This window comes from Lactuca saligna, chromosome 3 (genome assembly GCF_052625555.1).
Source record: "Lactuca saligna cultivar CGN05327 chromosome 3, ASM5262555v1, whole genome shotgun sequence".
In the NCBI taxonomy this organism is placed as follows: Eukaryota; Viridiplantae; Streptophyta; class Magnoliopsida; order Asterales; family Asteraceae; genus Lactuca; species Lactuca saligna.
In genome coordinates this window covers 169,809,625-169,836,766 of record NC_136419.1, presented here as the reverse complement: position 1 = coordinate 169,836,766, position 27,142 = coordinate 169,809,625, and the positions used below count along the sequence as shown (strand labels likewise).

Below are 27,142 nucleotides of genomic sequence, written 5' to 3'. Positions count from 1 at the left end.
TCATCGCTTAGGTCATCGCTTCTCATCATCTTTCATCACTCATCATATATATATATATATATATATATATATATATATATATATCATATATTATCTCTCATCATTCATCCCATCTTTCATCTCTATTTTCATCTCATCTCTAATCTACCCATCTTTACCCATTATAATTATAGGTATAAAATACATATATGGTTTAAATTGAATAAAACATGTATAACTTGTTGATCCAGCATAGATATCAAGAATACAGATAATATGCACAAATAGCATGTAATTTATGTTAAATTCTTCATATCTATGTGTAAGATGAAAGTAACTATGTACTCACTTGTTAAAGTGATGATTCCAAACTTGGGCAGTGTTTTGCTTCTAACAATTATATTTTCCTTCAACGAAACCTAGTATCATTACCGCTAGAATTTAGTCTAATATTTATCGTAACTATTTACGAGCGATATTGTTTTATAATTGTTAGACAATACTTTTCAACCACTATGTACAGATAGGGGCCAGAAATGAAACACCGGAGGGCAGGACCATTTTGGCATTATAGCACTTCTGAAATCCAACAAGCCTATGCCGTCCTTTAAACCATATTCCTCGTACCTTGAGTAGTTAAAAAGATATTATAATAACACTTTTTATAAATTGTTTATAAGTTCATAATAACAATAATAAACTTAAACATAAGCTATACTTAGAGTATGGTAAGCATATCTCACTTACCGGGAGGTTTGGCTAGGAACGAGGCTCTCCAGGGGCAGAGCTTCCGAGAGAAAAGATCTTTTTCTTGGAGACTTCAGGCACTCTAGGGCTTTCCTCTAGCACCTTGAGGTTACTAGGGTTTGGGAGGCGTAGAGGGAAGTGTGAGAGAGAGAGAGAGAGAGAGAGAGAGAAGTGAAGGGGTTTTGGTGTGAAAAATGAAGGCATTCTCCTATGCTATTTATAGGCTGAATTTTGGACCTACTCGTCGATTTTTGGCCTCCAACTCGTCAAGTTGTTTCCACATGTCACCCTTTGGTGGCAAGGCATGAGGAAAAAGCAATGGTCCAGATTAAGCCACGTCACCCCTTTCGCAGCAGCACCATTCCGACTTCTAAATTTCACAGCGTTCACATATGAGCTCCGTTTTTGACGTTCTTTGTATCCACGCATAGGTGGAGACGTACTCTACAACTTTTGTTTAGACTCCGCCGGCTAATTCTCGGCCGATTCTAAATTTAATAGTATGAGAAGATTACGTTGTTAACAACCATGTAAAATTCATAACTTCTACATACGGACTCCGTTTTCGACTTTCTTTTTATTTTTGAGCTCCTATTAATGAGATTTTGAATTCTCATTTAGGTTGTGTCCGCTAAAAATCTCTTGATCTAAAATTTGAATTTCGGGCTGTATATTGTTATGTGAAATCTTAGAAAATCATAACTTCCTCATACGAAGTCAGATTTTAACGTTCTTTTTATGCATGCTCTTGGTTTAACGTATACTACAACTTTCATTTAGATCTATAAGGCTAAAAAGTAGTTTATCAAAAATTCACTTTTTACGATTCCCGGTGTCATGCCGGTTTTGTCATAAAACTTCGTCCAGTCATAACTTCTTCGTCACAACTCGGATTTCAGCGTTCTTTATATGCATGGAACCCATGTGACATATACTATAACTTGGTTAAGATTATTTATTCTAAATAATACTCTATAAGAAAGTCATTTTTGACGCTTATTATCTCTAAATTGACTAGCCCGAATCTACGGGCGTTACAATTATCATTTTTCATCCTTTAATAATCTAGTTATTCTAAATGTCTATAGTTGTTCATAGTTGTGGGAGCATCTATTAAATAAGACAAATATGAATTCGATTGGTTGATTTTCATGGAGATTAATATAACAAATGGTTGTAACCCAGTTCATATGTACTTGAACTGAGAATAAATATTAGCTGTGATCCACATCAAGATCACTTCATGGATTGTAGTTGTGAGTGATTTTTATCAAAGGTAGCATCTTTGAATTCTTCGACCTGATATACATATTGGGGACTCGAGTATATGAATTACAATTCTTTGACATGGTTAAACATTGTTCATAATCATGCAGTTACGAAACCATCATTGGGTAGTATGAACCATATAAGATACGTATGTAGTCAAGATGAGATTTGTTCCTCTGATTCATTTAGAGAAAAACATCTAAGCCTTATTGAATGTTCAACATAATATATTTAGCAAAGTGATAACTGATATAACACATTATATACCAATTATAGCTATGAGCTATTGGAAATTAGTAGTTGCTAGATGCCACCTCTTCATGTTTTGTTGGGGGCAGTAGTTTGTTGCTAGACTTCAACCACTGTCTATGTCAATCTATTATAAATCTTGTGCAAGAGGGAGATTATCGGATCTATATACTCAAGAATCATTTTAGAATAATGTTTTCCAATAACATATGATCATATAGGGTCACATGGTTAGCAAGTTGTCACTTATTAAATATTTGTTAAGAATTTGTTTATTAATAAATACATTCAACTCTTATATTTAATTTTGGAAAATTTACTAGTTTATGAAAATAATATTTAATTGGGAAATTATAATTTTATGAAAATAACATTTTAGAGAGTATAACAAGTCATTAACTCATATAGTATGATTTTATATTTTTTGTACATTATTTTGGTCCTTTATAAGTTCACTAGATAAATCTTGTACAAATGAGAGTTAAGGCTTAAAGTGTTGGACACTCCACCCCTCACTTATCTCCTTTCAACCCCATAAGCTTCCATGAGGGATATGTAGTTGCTTTTCTACCTCCCCCTTATAGAAGACATGCTTCTTAAAAAGCAACCCCTTTGCATTTAATAAAAGCATTGCCATTAACACATATGTGTGTGTATAAAAGAGTGTTAGAGACTTTCATTTTAAGGTTGCTTCTTTCTTTTCTTCCTCAAACCCGAGAGCTCTCTCTCCCTCTCGTCTTTTTATATTTTGAAGTGTAGTGAAGAGATTAAGTGTTTACATGATTCTCCTTTAAGACTAAATGGGTGTTTAGTTCTTAAATGCTTAATAAGTACTTAATACAAGTCGAGAACTAGCATTCTTAGTGACACATACTTGTTAGTGGATACCCTTAGAGAAGATCAAGCTTCTTGTCTTTTTCCATCTTCATCAAATCGCTAATTGCCAACTGAGATCATAATCTTTAAAGGTTGTCATCTAAACATCCTATGGTTGTTTATAATCTTTCTAACCCATGTAAATAGATCCTTGGTGGTTTTGTTTTAAAATATTCATAAAATAATGGTTATTTTAAAATCACTTCGATTTGTCGTAATAAGAAAGAATATTGCTTTTAAGCTATCAAAAAACATCATAACAAATTTTGGAGTCTTTCATTTCTCTGTACATCACAGACAAACATTTACTTTAAGATGTATATCCTAGAAATATGCATGGTATATCCATCGAATCCATCTTACCACCATTCAAATTAGCGTAAGAAGGGCATCTAAACATTCATAAACCATAATAATCAGAGGGTTTCCTTAACCACACCTCTTGAGTTTTCTTACAATCAATTACAGCTAATAGAGATCTATTCACCAGATAGCAAGTAATATTTACTTCCGCCTAATTATTTTTTGATAAATTAACAAATAGTCGGATGCTCCTAGCATGCTACATCAATGTTTGGTTCATTTGTTCTGCCACCCCATTTTGTTGTGGTGTATGTCGTGCAGTGTGATGCCTCACTACACCTTTTGTTTTATAGAAGTTATCAAATGAATTCTTGGAGAACTCGGGCCCATTTTTTGTTCTAGGTGACACTACCTAGTTCCCATTCTGCTTTTTTAATCATAGTCTTCTACTCCTTGAACCGCGTAAACACTTTATCTTCATCCTTTGTCTTCAGAAAGTACCTGAAACCTTTATTGAGTAGTTCACAAAGTATTGGCATCCACCATGAGACTTCACTGGAAGGGATCCCATAAATTTGAATGAGACTACTCAAGGATCTCCTTGCTTGATTGTTGAACCAAACTAAACTTCACCGTTTGTTGCATTTTGTAACACCATAAATTTCCAAACAAATTTTTCATATAAAATTTCATAATTCTCATAACACATTTCACAAAATTCTCACATTTGTTCTGATATGCAGGGCCTAATAAGAAATAGGGATGTGGAGCATGGGAAGATAAACTTGATCATGGGAAATAGAAGAGTGTCGTCTGTCACGAGGATTGGAGTTTACTCTTTAGTGCTTAATAATGAATTAGGACTAGATTTAAATAACTTCCGATAAACTTCTAAACCCACATGTGAATCCCCTACCGAAAATCAAATCTAGATGTTTATGCCAAAATGAATTCGTGATTAGAAATCTAGAAACTTCAGGTGAAGATTTACTTCCGATAGATTTCAAATTAACCTTCAAAAGCATCAGGTGAAGAAATCGAATCAAAATTCAGTCATCCTATGTTGATCTTCTGCGAAGCAATCGAAATGGGGTTTCTGAAATGGACAATGGTTTCTGGATCACATCGATTTCTAAATAGTGTTTAAATAATTAGGGGAATGCAGCGATGATGGTATAGTGACTCCGATTCACATCATCTGCGGTGGTCCTTCTCCAATTCACGATTTTTTAAAAAGGTTGTTGTGCTTCAGTGTTGATGTGTTGTTGTTGGTAAATTAACGAAGTTTTTGTCTAGTGTTGTGGGATTTCTCTCGTGTAGCAGTGATGCAGGGGATTGAGTAGGTGTTGATCGAACGTAAATGAGATGGTGGATGGGGATGAAACGAGGATTTGGAGGGGGGGGGGGGTCTTTCGTTTTTTTTTTAATTAAAAATGATAAATAAATAATAAAAAATCAACAAAAAAATTATTAAGGGTAAAATAGTCATTTTGTGTTTGATAGGGACCAAATGCGTAACAAAAATACAATTGAAGTACCTTCCGATTTTAAAAAAAAAATTATTAAGGATCAAACGTACATATTGCCCTAAACCACAGGGACCATTCGTGTAATTTACTCAATTATTTTATAGACATTTTTTTATTACTCCTTTGCATTTGTAAAGCTTATAGCGATTTACCGTTATTATCAATATTATTATTCAATTACTAGCATAATTTCAATTTTAAAATCATTACTTTTGGACGGATAACGGATTTATAGTCTATAGTATATTAATGTGTACAGTGTATTCTGTATTACTCTTCACTCGCTCAAATCTTATAAAGTAATATTAATTGACAAGTTTATGTTGAAATCTTATAAAGTCATATTAGATAATTGACAGGATTATGTTTATGTGTTGTTAATAGTCCAGCCTTAATTGTTTTAATAGATTAAGACAGCAAATAAAACTTGTTTTGTGTAATTTATCTTGGTAATAGTATTATAATCTGTGACATTCGAGTTACATCATAAAAACTTTGATTGAAGATTCAAATGTTACTATCTACAATTTAATTTAATTTGATAAAACCACTCGTGAATTCAAAGTTGTGAAAAAGATGGTGTGAAACAGATTATGGACCTGATTGGTGGGAGACCGTTGATAATTGTCCTCTACAACAATAAAATTATTCCTATGACTCCGTAACGCTGCTCCACCATCATCCCTTGGCTTAAGATTCCAGAAATCTTTTAACGAATTAAAAGGAAACATCCCTCAAAAATAAAACACTGAATAATGAATAATGGTTCCTGAAACAATAGTAAACATGTATACATAATGTATACCGGAGTCAACAACTAAAAAAGTAAAGGGGAAATTACGGAGAGAGTACCAAATTGAAGAAACTATTACTCAAAACGTAGTTGTAGAACACGAAGTTTCAGCGTTTGAATTGGTAAATTTTAGTCAAGAAAGTCGACGAAAAATTTATAGATAAAAAAAAGATGATTGTTTGCGTAGTGATAAAACCCAAAACGACCAATGAATTTCCTATTTAACCTGGTGAAGTAATGAAAGAATAATTAACGGAATTAAATAATGTTAGAGAACAAGCACTAAGAGATATTGGGGGAGGGACATGATACTTGCTGGGTGATTCGTTTTTCATTTGATCGGTATCCGACTCACAAGTCACAACGGCTCAAAAATGAATAATTTATTATAGGGATGTCAAAAAGTCCCGTGGGACCCCGTTCCCGTGGGGGCTCCATCCCGTTTGGGGGATTTTTTTAAAAACAAATCGGGGGCGGGGACGGGGGTGGGGTCAAGGTTAACCCCCGTTTTAATTTCGGGGGCGGGGGCGGGGGTAGGCAATTCCGTTCTGAACTCCCCATGGGGACTCCGTTAATAAATTACACATATATTTACATATATTAATTATATAAATATAATAAATTATAACATGATTTTGAGCTTCCAAAATTCATCAAAAAACATGTTTTTAAGTTGTTAGTATAATTTTTTAAAATGTCATAACTTTTTTATTTTTAACATATAAAATTTTGTTATAAATAATTATTTGTTACCTAAAAAATAGCTTATTTACACTAATGACATTACAAAAATAGCCAAAAAAATCGAAATTACAAAATTAGCCAACGATTTCGCAGATGAAGATGCCCCATCTGCGAAATCAGCATCTCATCTGCGAATGTATAAGCACCTAAAGCACAGCTGTGCTTTAGGTGCTTGTACATTCGCAGGTGGTTTTATTTATTTGTTTTTTAATTTTTTTCTGTATATATAGGGGTAAATAGGCCCATTTGCGATTTACTCTCACTGTATCTGCGAAATGGTGGATTTTTTTTGTATTTTCTTTTTTTGTATTTTTTTTTAGTTTGACTATGAAATGAATTGGTTTGACTACGAAATCATGTTGCTATATAAAAAGTTTTGTAGAAAAATATCATTTTGGTTGTTATTTGTTTAGGAACTTTCTCTACAATTTGCTCAAAAAATGATTGAATATTTGGTTTGTCTTGTAACCGGTGGGAGATGACAAGTTAATGGAACTAATCTGGAATACATATGTCCACAGGAAGGTATTTCTGAACTTGCTTTGATATTTTCTGAGTATATTAGTTATAGTGATTTTGTATCTTTGGTAAGAAGCAAAATTGGTTTGTTAGACAAATATAGAATTAGTCTTGGTTTCCACCATCCTGAATTAAATTATTATATAGCTATAGTTGAAGACATGGATGTTAGGATGTTGATAAACATAATTAAATGTAGTGGAGGAAGGGCTGTGAAAGTGTTTGTGGTAGTTGATGAAGTTGAGGAGGTTAATGAGGGTGGTGAAATTGGAAACCAGCTTGTTGGTAATTTATGCAGTTATAAAGGGAGCAACGATCCGATAGGTACTTTCAATACTCCTAGTGTACCTCAGTTTCACAGTGTTGCTGAAAATGTTAATGTTAATTATTCACCTATTCACTATGTGGATTCTAAGAATTACAAGCATGTTGGTGATGATGATGTTGGTACTTATCTTGATGATGTGGGTGGTCGTTGTGATGATGTTGCCGAACAAGAAGTTAAAGTTATAAGTAGGCGTGTGGTAGATAAAACTAAAAAGAAAAAAAATTCAAGTCAAAAAAATGAAAAAATCATGTTTACGGGCATTATGTTGATGTTGGTGATGTATGTTTAGATATAACCGAGCTACAAAGCAATTCCGATAGAGATGAGTTGGGTGATGAAGTTAAAGCTAAGTTTCCTAATAACCTTTTTCACGGTATGCCCCCTGTACCAGCATGGCCAGTTGATATTAATGAAGATATCCCAACACAGATGGTAGACATGAATCTTCAAAAGATTCAATGTGAGAGTATATTTAAGAACAAAGAACTTTTAAAGCGATGTATTGGTAAAAAATGTCTTCGAGAAGGTTTCCAGACGAGGACAAGTAGATCCACCAAATCAAGGTATGAAGTTGTGTGTGTTTCGAAAAATTGTTCTTGGTTACTAAGAGCAAAAGCAATTAAAAATTCTAATGGACTTTTTGTCACACCCCAAAAATCAAAGGCGGAAACATTTCCGAGGTGGACTACCACGTTGTGTATCAAATCCAATGTACATAGTAAGCAAAGTAAACAACCATTACATTACATATCAAAGTTTACATTTGTTCAAAAGTAAAGTTGTACATTTGTAATACATAATATATATGAACAAAAGTAGAGACGAGTCTTCTGTACGCTCCGTCTTCTCCAAAAGATTTGCCAGGTACCTGTCTAATGTGGACCTGAGAATACAAGCAATTTGAAAATCAGCATAAAGCTGGTGAGTTCATAAGATGTTTGCTTTGTGAAAATGTACGAGTTTCTTTTTGTTTATTGAAAAGTTGTTATCCAAGAAAATCCCATATTTTCTTAAGAGAGAAGGTTAATTTATTGTTAGGTTACACGATTCTGGTTATGTTTAACTATGAACCCAGGAAAGTCCCATACTTTCCTAATTGTACATTACTAGTTGTGAAATATGTAATGTTATTCAGTTTGCTACTCTTTCTAGTTATATAATTGTTACCCAGGAAAGCCCCATGCTTTCCTGCATGTTGGTTTCTAATGTGAAAGATGTTAAAGATGTAAAAGATGTACACGTGATTAGGTAATGTTTTGTTTTCCCCAGGAAAGTCCCGTACTTTCCTAAAAGTAATTGTTATTTATTGAACTTCGATATACTGATTTGTTTCCATTCGTACCTATTGTATTATCTAGTTATGCTGATATTCTAATGGTAATATTTCGGAATGTACTTAAATTCACATCTTCATATTCCTGTTCTTATTCTTAATTAGTTATGATTGTACTTATTCGTATTCATATTCGTATTCGTTACTGTATTCGTTTCCTTATTCCTACTCCTATTACTATTCGTATTCGTATTCGTATTCGCAGTCGTATTCGTATTCGTATTCGTAGTCGCATTCCTATCCCTAATCCTAGTCCTAATACTATTCGCAGTCGTATTCGTATTCATATTCGTATTCGCAGTCATATTCGTATTCGTATTCGTAGTCGCATTCCTATCCCTAATCCTACTCCTAATACTATTCGTATTCGTATTCGCAGTCGTATTCGTATTCGTTCTGTTCCTAATTATAGTTTCGTTATCCATTCTGTTCCTAGTTATAGATGTGTTATTCGTTCTATTTTCTAGTTATAGTTTCGTATTCGTTCTATTCCTATTTATAGCTTCGTGTTCGTATTCGTATTCGTAATTTGTTATAATTGGGAATTAGTATAAGTTATTCGTATATTATGAAACATAGTTTAGATTAGAGCATTTTATCGAGAAATCTATGATTAGTTTGAAAGTTAAATTCGTAATTCGAACTATTTGATAAACACAGTTTTTGCTATTAGAACATACAAAATGAAAACGTTTAAACTGAAAACAATGAGTTTGAGTAAAAGATTTCCTTGTACTTTTGCTTGTATTCCCCCCCTAAAAACACTGAAAACAGTTGAAAAAGGGTAGGGGTATGAACTCACCGGATGAGAAATGTGGCGAATTCGGATGCTAAATGTTGGTCCGGGGCTTGCAAACACACGAGGTTCCTAAGTATAATGTAAAGATACACATTTGTATCTAATTAGGACCTAGATTGATTATTTGATAAGGACTATTGCTTGCAATCGCGGAAACACTCCATTACGAGTGTTTGGAGGGACCCGGGTGGCGTTTAAGGACGGGAATTGAAGCGAGGGACTTGGGACTTGAGTTTACTCCCCATGAATAAACTCATACAATAGTTTTTGGTCCAAAACACCCATTCCCCATGAGTTTACGGCCGTAAACTCATGGTAGGGTGGTTTATGGTGCAAATTTGGGTCATAAATGGATATGGACACTTGGAAATGCTTGGATTAATTTTTCTTAAAGCTTGGATTGAATTAAAAACATTATTTACAATACATAAGGGAGTTTACGGCCTAGGCATGGGGTCTTTGGCCGTAAACTCTCAAATCTCCAAGATTTAGTGTTTTTAAGGTGTTAAAATCAATCACATGTGATTCTAAAAATTCCCACAAGCCTAGAAATGAGTTTAGGGCACCATTTGACACCCTTTTATGAGTTTACGGCCATGAGACATGTTCTATGGCCGTAAACTCTCAAATGTGGGGTTTTGATGTTTGTAAGGCCTTAAAACTATTTTTGGTTGGTCCTTTGATTTATTCCAAGGCTTTTGGTGGTGTTAGATGGCTTTCAAACACCCTAGAATTGGATTTGCACCATGTTTCATGGAGTTTACGGCCCAAGCACAAGCCTTGGCCGTAAACTCATGTAAGTCCCCCAAAAATTGATGTTTTAAGTGTCCAAATGCAAAGATCTATGTTCTATAATTCATAACTAAGACATATGAGTGGTTTGGAAGGGTTTAAGGGCATGAAAACCCTAGATATATGAGTTTACGGCCCAAGAATGATCCTTGGCCGTAAACTCTTTCAAACCTCACAAAATTCATGTTTTAATTGTTTAAAGTCCATATCTTGAAGTCCCTTAGCCATATCTAAAGTCCAAATGAGTTTAGGAAGGACTTTAAGGGCTTAAAACCCTTCAAATTGGTGTTTACGGCCTAGGCTTCCTGGGCCGTAAACTCATATATGTTGTCCCATTTCATGATTAAATGTCGAATTTGGAAGCCAAATAAGCCATACAATGAGGTTAGGAAGTTACCTTAAGGATTTGAGGCCTTAAAATTGAGATTTGGACCCTAATCTTGGATTTTAGGAGAGAGGTTAGAGAGAGAGAGAGTAGAGAGAGAAGGAAAAAGCTTCAAATGAAGGGTTTAACACGTTTATATAGTTCCCAAAACTTGGACGTGGTGGAATTCTACCCGATACCGACATTAAACGGGGCTTTTGGTCGCACCCGATTAAGTTACCGTCACCCGGCGGGAATGTTTCTAACTTTTTGAAATGAACACTTTTGGGTTAATTTTATGAGTTCCAAGAGGTTTGGACACTCAATCAATTATAATAACATATAAATTTAAATAATTAACCCGAAGCGAGAACGAAACAAATCGATTGACGGCGAAGTCTCACGGGTAGAACAAGTTTTCGACGATGGAAAACTTCGAGTTGTTACATTATCCCCCCGTTAGAGGGAATTTCGTCCCGAAATTCAAAGATTTGGACTCAAATTGCAAGTTGAAAAGAAAATCGTGGTTGAGTTTACTGCTTCGGATCTTCACGCTTCCACGTGGAATCGAGTCTCCACTAGACGTTCCAGTGAACCCTCACTATCGGGAAGCATCTAGGTTTCGTTGGGTAGATATTTCTAAAAGACCGAGACGTGACGCACCATAGGAATGTCTCTAAGTTTCGAGGTTAATCGAAGTTTGTAGGTTACGGGATCAATCCTAATGAGGATTTCAAAAAGTTCTACGTTTATGGAGAGATTCGAATGAATAGATAACAATTTATCTTTCTAGGTTAGAGTTGAAAACGAACTGCAAGCGAAATGATCATCGAAAAAGAATATACCTGGGGCAACTGTGGGATCGGTGGATGTCTCACCTTGTCCTATAGCTAGGACTCTTCCAGAGTTGCCAGCTGTTGTTGCATTGGGGCAGTTTCTCTTATAATGCCCGACCTTTCCGCAACCATAACAGACTTGATTAATGCCCGCTCCGTGAGCTTGATTTGTTGGTGTTCTACAATTCCGCGCAAGGTGACCCTCATGGCCACAATTTTTGCAAAGTTTTATACGACAGGGACCGGGGATATAGTGGTGGTAACTGCACTGGTTACACCACGGGAGGACACCGTCATATCCGGTAATAGGTGCTCGAGCTGAGGAACCGATGACGGGTACAACAGCAGGGGTAGTGCAGCGTGGACTGTCACCATTTGTTGTTTCTTCGAGTACTCCTGGGAAGGCTGATATTTATCCCCTGCCTCCCAGTACTTTCTTTTCTCACCACTTCTTTCTGTCGTCTCAGGAGTGGTGGCTGCTTCCTCTACGTCCTCACTATGGTCAATCAAGATTTGCGCTAGGCATTTGGCGCTGTCGTATGTATCCGGCCTCGCAGCTAAGACGTTCCCTTTTGTTGGCTGGGTTAATCCCCAGATAAACCTCTCAATCTTCTTACTTTCAGGGGTAACCATCCCTAGACAAAGAAGTGCTAAGTCATCGAATCTGGATGTGTAGGCAGCGATATCGGAACCTTTCATCTTCAGATTCCAAAGTTCATGCTCCAACTTCTGGATTTCACCCCGATGGCAATACTCAGCGTGCAGAAGTTCTTTCATAACTTCCCAACCCATAGCATTGGCTACAGGTAGAGTTAGAGATTTGACTCGGCTGTTCCACAAAGTCAGGGCTTTGTTGGTGAGAGTGCAAGCAGCAAACTTCACTTTGTCGGATTCTGAACAAGCACAGATCTCGAAGATGGATTCGATTCTTTCTAACCATCGAGTTAGAGCAATGACACCTCCTGTGCCATCGAAGAATGTAGGTTTCGCATGCATAAAGTCTTTATAGGAACACTCCTTTCGGTGTTCCTGGCTATTTTCCTGGTTTTGAGGTTGGGGACCACCTCCCGAACTACCGGGGTTTGTTTGCGACACGGCTGCTGAAAATGCTGCAGTTAAAACTGACTGAAGGGTTGCCAGGTCGATTTGAAGAGAAGGTGGTGTTTGAGGAGGGTTGTTGTTGTTCTGCGAGCTGGGTCTCTTTCTTGGAGGCATCTTGATCTAATAAGATCAGGAAGAGAGGATGATAAGCCCTCTAAGTTGAATCAAGAGATATGATACAATGGATATCTCTTTATGGCATACATAGAATTCTATTAAGCGATAAAGCAGGAAGGATTTATCAAACAGATAAATTATCGCTAAAGAAATGATTAAGGAGTAACGCTAGCATGATAAATTCTATAATGGATTTGGCTCGAGAAATACTCCCATAGTATTTCATGATTCGCTGCAGCGACGACTCATTGTTTGGGTATTGGGTAAGTCTTAGGCATGCTGCGTACCACAGTCACTCCCAAGCACATGTTGGCTGTGTCTTGCATGAATATAGTTGGCCAGGCTATATTGATACTAGACACGACTACATAACTGCCCAGGTTTAACCGCAGTGTACAACACCCATTTACTTATGTTATGTTCTACTTGTAGTTACGGATTTTCGACTGTCGGGTATACCTGTATACTTTTGAAAATATTTATATTTGAGGTATACTTTTAGTTCAGAGCACTTAGGCCCTTTTGTGTTTATAGTTTTATACCATGTAAGGTTTGGTATACTCCATTCACTATAAACAACGGCTCTGATACCAATCTGTCACACCCCAAAAATCAAAGGCGGAAACATTTCCGAAGTGGACTACCACGTTGTGTATCAAATCCAATGTACATAGTAAGCAAAGTAAACAACCATTACATTACATATCAAAGTTTACATTTGTTCAAAAGCAAAGTTGTACATTTGTAATACATAATATATATGAACAAAAGTAGAGACGAGTCTTCTGTACGCTTCGTCTTCTCCAAAAGATTTGCTAGGTACCTGTCTAATGTGGACATGAGAATACAAGCAATTTGAAAATCAGCATAAAGCTGGTGAGTTCATAAGATGTTTGCTTTGTGAAAATGTACGAGTTTCTTTTTGTTTATTGCAAAGTTGTTATCCAAGAAAATCCCATATTTTCTTAAGAGAGAAGGTTAATTTATTGTTAGGTTACACGATTCTGGTTATGTTTAACTATGAACCCAGGAAAGTCCCATACTTTCCTAATTGTACATTACTAGTTGTGAAATATGTAATGTTATTCAGTTTGCTACTCTTTCTAGTTATATAATTGTTACCCAGGAAAGCCCCATGCTTTCTTGCATGTTGGTTTCTAATGTGAAAGATGTTAAAGATGTAAAAGATATACACGTGATTAGGTAATGTTTTGTTTTCCCCAGGAAAGTCCCGTACTTTCCTAAAAGTAATTGTTATTTATTGAACTTCGATATACTGATTTGTTTCCATTCGTACCTATTGTATTATCTAGTTATGCTGATATTCTAATGGTAATATTTCGGAATGTACTTAAATTCACATCTTCATATTCGTGTTCTTATTCTTAATTAGTTATGATTGTACTTATTCGTATTCGTATTCGTATTCGTTACTATATTCGTTTCTTTATTCCTACTCCTATTACTATTCGTATTCGTATTCGTATTCGCAGTCGTATTCGTATTCGTTCTGTTCCTAATTATAGTTTCGTTATCCATTCTGTTCCTAGTTATAGATGTGTTATTCGTTCTATTTTCTAGTTATAGTTTCGTATTCGTTCTATTCCTATTTATAGCTTCGTGTTCGTATTCCTATTCGTAATTTGTTATAATTGGGAATTAGTATAAGTTATTCGTATATTATGAAACATAGTTTAGATTAGAGCATTTTATCGAGAAATCTACGATTAGTTTGAAAGTTAAATTTGTAATTCGAACTATTTGATAAACACAGTTATTGATATTAGAACATACAAAATGAAAATGTTTAAACTGAAAACAATGAGTTTGAGTAAAAGATTTCCTTGTACTTTTGCTTGTATTCCCCCCCTAAAAACACTGAAAACAGTTGAAAAAGGGTAGGGGTATGAACTCACCGGATGAGAAATGTGGCGAATTCGGATGCTAAATGTTGGTCCGGGGCTTGCAAACACACGAGGTTCCTAAGTATAATGTAAAGATACACATTTGTATCTAATTAGGACCTAGATTGATTATTTGATAAGGACTATTGCTTGCAATCGCGGAAACACTCCATTACGAGTGTTTGGAGGGACCCGGGTGGCGTTTAAGGACGGGAATTGAAGCGAGGGACTTGGGACTTGAGTTTACTCCCCATGAATAAACTCATACAATAGTTTTTGGTCCAAAACACCCATTCCCCATGAGTTTACGGCCGTAAACTCATGGTAGGGTGGTTTATGGTGCAAATTTGGGTCATAAATGGATATGGACACTTGGAAATGCTTGGATTAATTTTTCTTAAAGCTTGGATTGAATTAAAAACATTATTTACAATACATAAGGGAGTTTACGGCCTAGGCATGGGGTCTTTGGCCGTAAACTCTCAAATCTCCAAGATTTAGTGTTTTTAAGGTGTTAAAATCAATCACATGTGATTCTAAAAATTCCCACAAGCCTAGAAATGAGTTTAGGGCACCATTTGACACCCTTTTATGAGTTTACGGCCATGAGACATGTTCTATGGCCGTAAACTCTCAAATGTGGGGTTTTGATGTTTGTAAGGCCTTAAAACTATTTTTGGTTGGTCCTTTGATTTATTCCAAGGCTTTTGGTGGTGTTGGATGGCTTTCAAACACCCTAGAATTGGATTTGCACCATGTTTCATGGAGTTTACGGCCCAAGCACAAGCCTTGGCCGTAAACTCATGTAAGTCCCCCAAAAATTGATGTTTTAAGTGTCCAAATGCAAAGATCTATGTTCTATAATTCATAACTAAGACATATGAGTGGTTTGGAAGGGTTTAAGGGCATGAAAACCCTAGATATATGAGTTTACGGCCCAAGAATGATCCTTGGCCGTAAACTCTTTCAAACCTCACAAAATTCATGTTTTAATTGTTTAAAGTCCATATCTTGAAGTCCCTTAGCCATATCTAAAGTCCAAATGAGTTTAGGAAGGACTTTAAGGGCTTAAAACCCTTCAAATTGGTGTTTACGGCCTAGGCTTCCTGGGCCGTAAACTCATATATGTTGTCCCATTTCATGATTAAATGTCGAATTTGGAAGCCAAATAAGCCATACAATGAGGTTAGGAAGTTACCTTAAGGATTTGAGGCCTTAAAATTGAGTTTTGGGCCCTAATCTTGGATTTTAGGAGAGAGGTTAGAGAGAGAGTAGAGAGATAAGGAAAAAGCTTCAAATGAAGGGTTTAACACGTTTATATTGTTCCCAAAACTTGGACGCGGTGGAATTCTTCCCGATACCGACATTAAACGGGGCTTTTGGTCGCATCCGATTAAGTTACCGTCACCCGGCAGGAATGTTTCTAACTTTTTGAAATGAACACTTTTGGGTTAATTTCATGAGTTCCAAGAGGTTTGGACACTCAATCAATTATAATAACATATAAATTTAAATAATTAACCCGAAGCGAGAACGAAACGAATCGATTGACGGCGAAGTCTCACGGGTAGAACAAGTTTTTGACGATGGAAAACTTCGAGTTGTTACACTTTTCCAAGTGAATAAATTTGTTGATGTACACACATGTTCTTCAACATTATTGCAACCTAATCATTGACAAGCAAACAAATATGTTTTGGGTGAATATGTTGCTGATGTTTTGGCTGAAGACTATAGTAGAGTTTATCGGGGAAAAGAAATTGTTAATGATATGAATGCTCAATTGAATATCAATATCTCATACCATCAGGCATGGCGTGCGAAGCAATATGCATTGTTGTCGTTAAGGGGTACAAAAGAGGATTCTTTTACCAAACTTCCGGCGTATTGTCACAACTTGGCCAAACATAATCCGGGTACTGTCACACATATATTAAAACAGATGTTGATGATCGCTTTTAGTTTTTGTACATCGCACTCAGTTGCTCGGTTAGTATTATGATATTATATTAATTTTTTAATATTTATTTTGGTGTATTTGAATAGATATACAATGTATTGTAGGTACGCGCTTTTGTCAATTTTTGTAAGTCGAACCGAGTAGTAGATGGAGCTCACCTAAAGGGCGAGTTCAAAGGTACCATGTTACTTGCAGTTACTAAGGACGAACAAAACCAAATATTACCGGTTGCATATGGTATATGCAAAAATGAGTGTACCGATTCTTGGACATGGTTTTTACAAAAACTACGTGATTGCATAGGAAATATGCAGGAGCTTACAATTATATCTGATAGGTCTCCATCTATAGCAACATCCGTTGCCAACATTTTTCCTCACGTTCACCATGGAATATGTGGTGTCCATTTGTATTTCAACATAGTATCTAGATTCGGCAAGAGTAAGACGGTTAAAGGAATTTTTTGGGAGGCGTGTAGGGCGTACACGGTTGATGATTTTGATGCTGCCATGGATGTTATGAAAAAGACAAAAGAACCAGTATGGGAGTACATAAAAAGTATAAATCCAGAAACTTGGTCAAGAGCACATTTTAAAGGGAACCGATACAATCTTATGTCATCCAACAGTGCGGAGTCTATAAATGCATTATCTAAACACGCATGTAAGGTGCCAATACTTATGTTGATCGATTTTTTTTGTGCTACAATCCAACAATGGTGGTTTCAAAGACGTAACTTTGCAGGTATTAAGTAAATTTTTAATATTAATGTTTTATTAATTTTGATGTTATTGATCTTAACTTCTTCATTTTGGCTCTTTTTTTAGCGGAAACAACAACAACACTTACCCCTTGGGCGGATGAAATTGTAAAAGAAAACAAGAAAACTTTTACCAAATGGGATGTTCGCATGATCTCAAATACGAAATGCAAGGTCAAAAATGGGGCACAAAATGTGATTGTTGATTTCAAACATATGACATGTACATGTAGGCATTTGCAACTTGATGGGATACCTTGTGGTCATGTCATAAGATGTTTAACAGTGAACAATTACCAAGACTGCTCGAGGTATGCATTAAATGCTTACTTTACCGAAACACTGAGGAAAACATATGAGGAATCAATAAACCCTCTGCCAAAGCCATCCGAATGGGAGATCCCCGATGATTTGATGATTGTTAAGCCACCAATAATGGATAAACGTCAGCCAAGCTGGACAAGAAACACAGACCGCATTCCATCCCAAGGCGAGGGTCCAATTATAAAAGAGTGTTCTACATGTGGTCAAATAGGACACACGAGAAATAATTGTACTGGAAGGGCATCCAGTAGCGGAGCACGTCACATAATTTCTACTGCAGAAATGGCATTTAATATTGGTGGTTTAGTGAGTTGCTCACAAACCTATAACGCTGATTTTGATATAAAACAACCTTGAAATGAAGACTAATGACGAGTTGTTAACTTATTATGTATTGCAATATTTTTATTAAATCTTACAAGACATTGCTATGCTTTCATATTTTTGTTTAGTTTGTTGATTATAACAATTAATGAAGCCTTTATTTTATAAAATATAGTTTGTAGAATTTTTTTAACAATTACAACTTGTTATTTAAAAAAAAACAACAAACGATCCTTTAGCAACCTAATCTGTATCATGATAATATTACAACAATTTTGTAACTAATTTTTAAACTCAGGGAACTGCAATGGGTACTTCTCTTTCTCCATTGTTATATAGTCATCCCTAATTCTCATTTTGTCTTCCAAACGATCCCTTTTTACCATTATGTGTATCAACTGCTCATCCTTCTCAGCAAGCCGTTTTTCAGTCGTTTTGATTGCCTTCTTACTCTTTTTTATCCAATCTTTATGCTCTTTGATTTTGTTTTTATTGAGGTCTATCCTTTCTTGAGCTTGTTTGCATTCCGATGCAATATAATTAGCAAGTTGAGTGAGAAGTCGGGATGATTCTTTGTCCTTCTCTTGTTGTTCTTCAACCTTCTTCAATTCTTCAAAATTTTCATGTGACATATATGGCCCGACCGAAGAGGGTGTAAAAAAAGGGTCTACCGAATCACAGTAGTAACAATCTACTTCGTTGCATGAGCAAACTTCAAATTTTTGTGAGGAACTCATAATAAAGTCGACATTTTAATAAATTTGATCTATAAGCGGTATTTATACATACTAGACAGTAATGACAAGTCCAACTTTGAAATGACTAGACAGTAATGCCAAGTTACTGTAGTAACCTGCAAATCGTAGTGGTGCCCTTAAGTGACATGACATAAATGACAGTTTGACATGATAAATCACTGCATAAATGCTGAAAATTCTAGTCCAAATGTAACCATTTCATAGTCAAAGTTTTAATTCGTAGTCTATTTATTTATATAAATAGATGTTTAAGATCTAAAAACCAAACACCCAAATCACCTAAACGAAACGAACTCCCATTATTAGAAATGTCGTCGAATGCAGCAAGTTCTTCGAATGAAGTACCTGGTTCCAATTCTGAAAGGCCATGGACGACAAACGAGGTGTTAGTTCTAACACGTTGCTGGCTAAGTGTTAAGGATGGTGTATCGTTACTTGCTCCCCCGCATTGCCTAATTGGTGATGAATAGACTCGCATAACATCTTTGTTTAACCATGAGATGGGAAAAGGACAAAAAAGAGAAAAATCAGATGTTGTTACTAAGTGGATGGATGTAAAGGAAGAAGTGACATGGTTCAATTGAGCATGTAATTATGCGAAACGTAACAATGTTCGTTATCGGGATGAAGAAGAGTTCTTGGAAGTTGTTACAAATTTTTACATCTGTGAGCATGACGGCAGAGACTTCGAATATGAGGAAGTTTGGAAGGTTGTTAAAAATAAACAGTATTTCATGTAGACCGCTCTAATTTTTGTTAAGAATAACCCATGGACTTGTGTTTTACGTTAATGCTTTGTTCGTATTATGTCGTTGTTTTTCATGTAATTGTTGTAATGTTTGTAATGGTTCATGGAATCCTTGTTAGAAATGTATTCTAATGTATTGTGAAAACTAATGCAATGGGCATTTGTTAATTCAAATTAATCATACGAGTTGCTCACATAATAAAGTAAAATAGATTTTAAACAAATGAAATGCATACGAAATACATGAAAATAACCTAGTACATGAAAATAACCTAGTACACACATAATAAACTAAACTAGATTTTAAACAAATGGGATATATTTCAAAATATTCCAAGGTGCTTCAAACTGGAATTCCAACCCGTTACTTAATGACTTGTATTCCTCCTTAGCAGCTTCCAAGATGACATCCTCAGTAGCATTTAAACGGGTGTCGTCAATTTTGGTATAAAGATCGTTGAATAATAGAACTTCGGTTTTCATTTCATACCATCTTGCTAAGATGTCTAGTTCGTCACGATCGTTTCTTGTAGCCATTTGGTTTTCAGCATTGAAAATATTGGTTAAACAGCTCCAAAACATTGGATCGTTCAACTTGCTTGTCTCGTACACATGAATATAAGCATGTGTAAGAACCAAGAACTCTTCATTGCTCCATGATATAGAAATCATTTTGATTGAAACTAAGAGAGTAGAATATAAAAAACAATATTTGAACAACTGTATTGGTTTATTTAATAAACTATTTATGTAACATAAGGTCAATTTATAGTAGTTTCTACACAAAATCGCAGTCCAATCTTCTAATATGTCTGCAATTCATAGTCAAAATTAACTAACGAATGCAGTGTACTATACTTATAACACAATAGATCACTGTTCGAGTTGACAAGTCATCCCCGGTCGAATGACAACACAATACATTGCTGCTTGAATTGACAAGCCATTGCATCAGGAAAGTAAGGAGTCGTTATAAATAGATTTTAATATCCATTGTAGTTGTTTCTTATTACTTTCCTCCTTGCAATTATGGACTCACCACATACATGGAGGAACGCAGAGGAGGTCGCTTTGGTTCAAGCTTGGATTATAACTGTAGCGGAGGATTTTCCACCTGGTCCCCCACAAGTTCGTGCTAGATCATTTTGGTCTGGTGTCTGTCATTTGTTTCACCATTTAATGTGGCGTACTCAATATCGAAGAAGAAGAGATGTCAAAGCGAAGTTTCTGGATTTGAAAATGAAGGTGAAAGAATTTCAACGTATTTACAATGAGTTGGATAACGAACATGCAAATACGGATGAAGACATTCTACGGCAGGTGGCTTTGGAACTATACCATTTTGAATATGATGGTAGCGAGTTTACCCACTTAGATGCATGGAATCTTTTAAAGAATGTCCCTTATTTTTAATATGCATGTTGGTTAAGTTAATTGTTTTTCGTTATTTAAGTTGTTTGTTGTTGTATGTGTCACACCCCCAAACCAAGGATGGCGGAAACGTCTGGGGGTGGAGGACTTCATGTACAGTATCACAACAACGTGTATAATAGTGCTCAAAGTAAAAACAACCACCATAAATATAATTGCAAAAGTTACACCAAAGTATATGTTTACATGTTTCAAAAGCAATTACATTATGATGACAAAATAAATTTGTTGACGGTTTAGCGTCCCATCCTCAAAGCGATGAAGTTTGCCTGTTTCACTGACTTCCTGAGAATACAAGTAGTTTTAAAGAGTGTCAACACAAAGGTTGGTGAGTTCATAAGAGTTTTGTTTGAAGTAGAAACCGTTTTTCCTTGTAAAATCGATTTAGTTTGATTTCCAGAAAATCCAATATTTTCTTAGTTAAGTATGAATAGAAATAATCCTGCATGATGCATTAATGAACCCTAGAGTAATCCGTAGAGTTCCTCTATAATCGTCCAACATATATAAGTTATATAAGGTTTAACTTAGATAAAACGTTGAATATAGTGGGTCTGCCCCAGGTCCACAACCCAACGAGGAACAGGAGATGAGGCGGGCACCACCAATTCTAGGCCAATCAAGACTAAACTCTTATATGACTCAAACATATACGCTCAGCGACCATAGTTGAAGTCTAACAATTCTAGAGGAAATATAGTTTAATATCATAATAACTTTGTATAGAGACCCGGTACTTTGTATCTGTACCCCTTTTTGTATAGAGACCCGGTACTTTGTATTTGTACCCATAGAGATAAAAGGTGATTTTAAATCAACATAAAACTCATTTAGGTTTTTAAAAATAAAATCCCGTAAACTTATGGATTGTTCCCTATGTGAGCCGTTATAATCATACTATGACTATGTGAACCTGCCACGACGTTCTCAGTGTCGCGAAAAATGAAATGACATTTGTCACCCGTAGACCTGCAGATCCCACTGTAGCTAGCAGCGAGGTGTGGGGTGTCAATCCCAATATAGATCTATATACAAGTATCACGTTCTCCCTCCAGGAGATTCTGATTATAACTACCAGGAATTATATCCCGCACTCGGACGTACGGGGAGAGAGATAGAGAAACTCACAATATAGGATAACAAGTTTACGTGAAATGTGTGTGAAAATAAATATTTCTTGTATGAATGTACCCTTCTTGTACGAGTGCGTAGAGTGATGTATCATAAACTATACCTATTATAGTTTATCTAAAATGTATGTACTATGTATGAACTCTTTTATGGAAAAGTATTAGTGTAGTGAATTTATCGAACTCTTTTCATAGTTTAATAGTGCGTGTTCCAAAATGAATGAATAATATTTAATATGAATGTTTTAGTTTCAGTCTATAATGATAAACTAGCAAGAAAACTCATTCAAATATTAGAACTTATGATTATACACTTTGCTCAACATAATACAAAGTGTTATGATATTTACATGCTGTTGGCAAAATTTAGCAATTCTGCCCTGTTTTGGAAAAATCATAGAAAAATCATACGAAGTCGAAAACTAGATCCGTAAATTCTGAGAGTTCACAAAATGTGTCTAGTTTGCTCATAATTTTTATCACAATTTATAATGACCTCTAACTTGGGTGAAAAAGTCCATAATCACAGACTGGTCCGGATTGTTGTTTGAAATGATAGGCAGTTTTGTAAAAATCACCATAAATTGTAGAAAAATCGTATGGAGATGTGCAAGTAGCCATTTTAAAGCTAAAAACTTGATCTATTTGCACCTTGTACAGTTTTGAAAACAAAAATAGTTAAGATGCCCAAAACAGTCCGTGAATGGAGTTGAACTTTTCTGATGAAGGCTGTTAGAAAAATCTAGTTATGTTCTTAGTGTCTTAACTTGTATCCCCCCCCTGAAAACTTGAGAAAACATGAAAATGTAGGGGTATGAACTCACCTTGAGTGATTTCAGTAGATACGTGTTGAAGATGGAAAGTGTTCAACCCAAGAACACTTGAAGAATCACTTGAAGATTCGAAGCTCTAACACAATTATGAGAGAGTTTGTCTAAGATATCCATGATTTGAGTGGAAATAAATGAGATAATCATAAAGAGAATGGATTATGCTTACCAAATGTGGAGGAAAAACTCAAGATCAGCCCTTGAATCTCGAATTTCTAGAGAGAGAAAGTGAGAGAGGAAAGAGTTTGATCTTCTTGTGAAATGAGAGCAAAATGAGGGAAATGAGGAGAGAGGATGAATAATCAGTCCTCAAAAACTCGGGAAGAGGGTTAATTGAGTGGGAAAAGACGTTGATGTGACCTAGGTAAGGTGGGGAGGCATGGTTGGTCAGAGAGTGGGTGTGGGGCGGTTGCTTGTGACTGCGGATCAATAACACTACTTTGAATGCGAAGTTGGATTTAGCTTTGCTATAAGTTTCAATCGATTTTGAGAGTATTGTTCGCATTTGTATGAGTGTAGTCGATGAATTGATAAAGCTAGAACATATGAGTTTTGATTCGCAATTGGATTGATGATTGAGGGATGATTCGTGAAGAAAAACGCGAAGTCAAGGACTATGAAATTGTTGTTTTGCAAGAATTTAAAAAAAACTCGATTGTGGAGTTGTTGATGCTCATTTTGCGAAAGTAAAACAATCGAGTGTTCGCATCTATGAATCAACTTGAAGTCAATTGGGTTAATATTCGCATATGGGTTCAACATATGAATTTTTGATTTCGCAAGTTTAGAGTTCAAGAACTAAACTGTATTCGCATTTGGAATGAAAATTTTGTGAATCGCATTTGATTGATTAGGTTAAAATGCGAAGGGATGCGAAGGGTGTAAGAATGAAGATGCGAAAGTGATTAATGCGAAGGGATGCGAAGGGTGTAAGAATGAAGATGCGAAAGTGATTAATGCGAAGGGATGCGAAGTATTTCACAGTAGAATGCGAATTGGGGAAGAAAACAGAAGATTTCAAATATTGTCCCTGGAGTTTCGCATTTTTTTTTTTTTTGGAAATAAATACTCAACTTCGCAAATGGGGTCATAAAATGATGAAATTGCAGAAGAGTTTCGCATTTTTTGGAAATAAATACTCAACTTCGCAAATGGGGTCATAAAATGATGAAATTGCAGAAGAGTTTCGCATTTTTGGAAATATAAATGAGAATATATCTTTTGTTGTTTTAATTAAGGAAATAAATATTTTATATGAATACTCACCAGGAAAAACGCATATCATACATTCCCGATGAGTATGCATCATTGTTTTATCAGTTTGGCTCGCCACGTACTACAGTTTTTAGGTTAAAGAGATCTAGTTGTACGTACTTTTCGATTCATGTTTTCTTATTAGAGTAGTGGGTTGTTTAGTAAATACTGAACGTAAGTCCAAGTACACAAGGGTTAGTTGAGCTGAGAGGTTTGACTTGTTGACTTTATTTGACTTTGAATTGACCAGAATTTGACGGTTGTCACATCATCCCCCCGTTAAAGGGAATTTCGTCCCGAAATTTGCACTTCGAATGGGGATCCAGGAATTTAGAGGAAAGATGGGGATGACTTTTCGTAGTACGAGAATTTGATTATGGTAAGGAATAACTCGCCCGATGTCACATGATTACTACTATGCATGCTTTAATCGATGCTAGATTTAGCATATAGAGAAATTCGGGATCTAAATGTCGATGTTAGGAACACGTACTGATATTTGCGGGCAGTTCCGGAGTGGTTTCTCCTTCGGTGATTGCAAACACCCTCCCGCCACCACCAGCATCTCTTGTCCTTGGGCATTCCCTTATAAAGTGTCCCGTTTCTCCACACTCGTAACAGGTTGGGCTTGCTCCAGAGCCGGGTACCTGGTTGATGGGTCGTGCTGGTGCCTTACAGAAACGAGCAGTGTGCCCCTCTCTGTCGCAGTTTTTGCAATGCAACTTTCGACAAGCCCCAGTGTGATGGAAGTTACACTTGTTGCATTTTGGAAGTGTTCCTGCGTATGGTTTCATGGGAGTTGGTGTGGTGAGGGTTGTGGCAGCATGAACAGCAAGGATCTGTTGCTTCTTAGCGAGGCCTTGGGTTGATTGGTCTTTCTTGTTGTCCCAAAACTTTCTTTCGTTGTTCCCTCCTCTTGCTTGGGTATGGGTGGTTGCCATAGTGTCATGGCGGGCATGGTGGTCAATGAGTTGTTGTGCTAACTCCTTGGCGCTGTCGAAGGTAGTTGGTCTTGAGGCGAGCACGCTATCTTGAATTTCGGGGGACAATCCCCAGAGGTAACGCTCCAACTTTTTGTCTTCCGGGGTGACCATAGCGGGACAAAGGAGTGCTAGATCACAAAATCGGTTGGTGTAAGTTGTAAGGTCGGAGCCTGCCATTCTGAGATTCCATAGTTCTTGCTCCAGCTTTTGCACTTCACCTCTTGGGCAATATTCCTTCAACATCATCTTCTTTAAGTCCTCCCAACTTAACGAGTTAGCCACTGCAAGCGTAAGCGACTTAACTTTGCCGTTCCACCAAGTGAGAGCTCTTCCGATGAAGGTGAATGTCGCGTACTTGACTTTGCTCGCTTCGGGGCAAGCGCAAATCTCAAAGATCGCTTCGGTCCTCTCGAACCATTGAATTAGTGCGAGGACACCCCCACTTCCATCAAAGGAATCGGGTTTGCCATTTGTGAAGTCCTTGTAAGTGCATTCCCTTGTGCGTCCTGCACTATCCCCGTGGTTAGGGTTTGTGGCTCCAGATCCAGCACCACCATTGCTATTTGTGCCAATTTGTGACATTGCAGCTACCACGGCTGCTGTCACTGCAGCTTGGAACATTTCAGGATCAAACTGGGGAGGTGGCGTCGGAGGTGGTGGCGCTGTGCTGCCCGAAGGTCTGGGTCTTTTCCTTGGTGGCATTGTTCTGTCATGAGTTTGCAAAAAGGAAAAATGATCAGATGATAAGTTTCTACTAGTAAAGACAAGTCAGTTGTTATAGAATTTGATTTTTCCTGCATTTTTCTTCGATTTAAGAATTCCTTATATGTAGTTCATAAAGGAAGTCCATATGAATGAACTTCACGAGTTAGTGGGTTTTGTGGTTTCTCTTAGATTTTTCACGAGTGTGTTCAAGGCGCTTGGTGCGGATCGTATGTATTCTTGCATTTGCATCAACCTTTGCGATACTATGGAGAGTCGTTCTGCCCAGAATCTCGTTTCGGGCAACTCTATGGACCAGGATTGGAAAAATTGTATCTGTTTGAGCTTCCTTCGTTTATGTTGTAGAAGCTTCGTTCTCTACTAAACGACATATGTTGGTCTTGTTCTTTGCTCCAGGTTTCCAAGCCCTCTACCCAAGGAGGCGTCGGGCCTTGAAAAGTTGGACAAGGGTTAGGATTCGGAACAAGAGTCATCGGGGTTAAGTTCTCCACTTCAGGGTCGGAATCAGAACCATCAGCATAGCCTTCAGCTTGGTGGCCATCTACAGGGGTTGGGTAATCATTCTCTGGCTCCTCTCCGAGCCATTTGGTATTGTCGTGGTTAGGGTAGTACGGGTCGTCGTGTGGATGGAAATCCAGCCATGATATCTTCGCGAGAAATGGGGATATAAGAAACAATTAAGCAAACGTACTAATTAGTTAATTATACGATGATCTTTATCAGGTACTTCAACAAATTGTTTAGTGCATACTAATTATATGTATTCGGGACAGGATAGACCTTCGAATAAGCGACCCTAACTCTAAATCCCCAATCCAACGAGAACAGGAAGTAGAGCAAAGATCCACAGATTCTAAGTCTATGACGTCCTGGATACATAAAATTTTAATGTATCCACTAAGCAACTATTGACCTATTGATAAAGATCTATTTAGTTCTCACATATGTAATTTTAATAATGCCAAAATACCCCTATGGTATTTCATTGTGGTAGTGTTGGTAAATTTTTAGACTTGTTGCCACATCACAACCATTCTTGGGCATATGCTAATCACTCCTCGGACCAGCATAGTTGATCAGGCTATGCTATTCCCAAGACTGATCATACATCCCCAGGCTTACCTGTGATGTCCAACAATCTTTACTTTTGTTTTGTCCTAGAATGATGCTGACCTTAGTATGTATGCATGCATGTATACTTTTAACAAAAGTTATTTATTCTTAAAGGTATAGTGGTTTTGAAATCTTAAAATCAGAGACCTTAGTCCCAATGCATTTATAGTTTGTATATCTTATGTGGTTCGATATACTTAGTTCACTATAAACAATGCTCTG

The 27,142-nt window shown here is 36.5% G+C and overlaps 1 protein-coding gene and 1 long non-coding RNA gene across 3 annotated transcripts in view; both read right to left on the bottom strand.

Annotated features, from left to right (window-relative positions):
• Nucleotides 1–5,926, bottom strand: part of LOC145037457 (putative receptor-like protein kinase At5g39000) — a 33,578-nt gene extending 27,652 nt beyond the window's left edge. The window contains exons 1-2 of one of the 2 annotated variants that reach the window (XM_078986108.1): nucleotides 5,825–5,926; nucleotides 5,552–5,721 (exon numbers count right to left, since the gene is read on the bottom strand). In XM_078986108.1, the coding sequence (XP_078842234.1) occupies nucleotides 5,552–5,683 (132 nt within the window). In that variant the 5' untranslated portion in view covers nucleotides 5,684–5,721; nucleotides 5,825–5,926. Of the gene's footprint in view, nucleotides 1–5,551; nucleotides 5,722–5,804 lie in introns of both variants that reach the window. The other variant, XM_078986107.1, reaches the window with a different exon arrangement.
• Nucleotides 5,927–21,037: 15,111 nt separating this feature from the next.
• Nucleotides 21,038–23,460, bottom strand: LOC145034029 (uncharacterized). Its single transcript, XR_013677841.1, has 3 exons — nucleotides 23,017–23,460; nucleotides 22,842–22,926; nucleotides 21,038–21,172 (listed from the first exon to the last, which is right to left on the bottom strand). It is a non-coding gene; the product is annotated as an uncharacterized LOC145034029 (long non-coding RNA).
• Nucleotides 23,461–27,142: the final 3,682 nt, after the last annotated feature.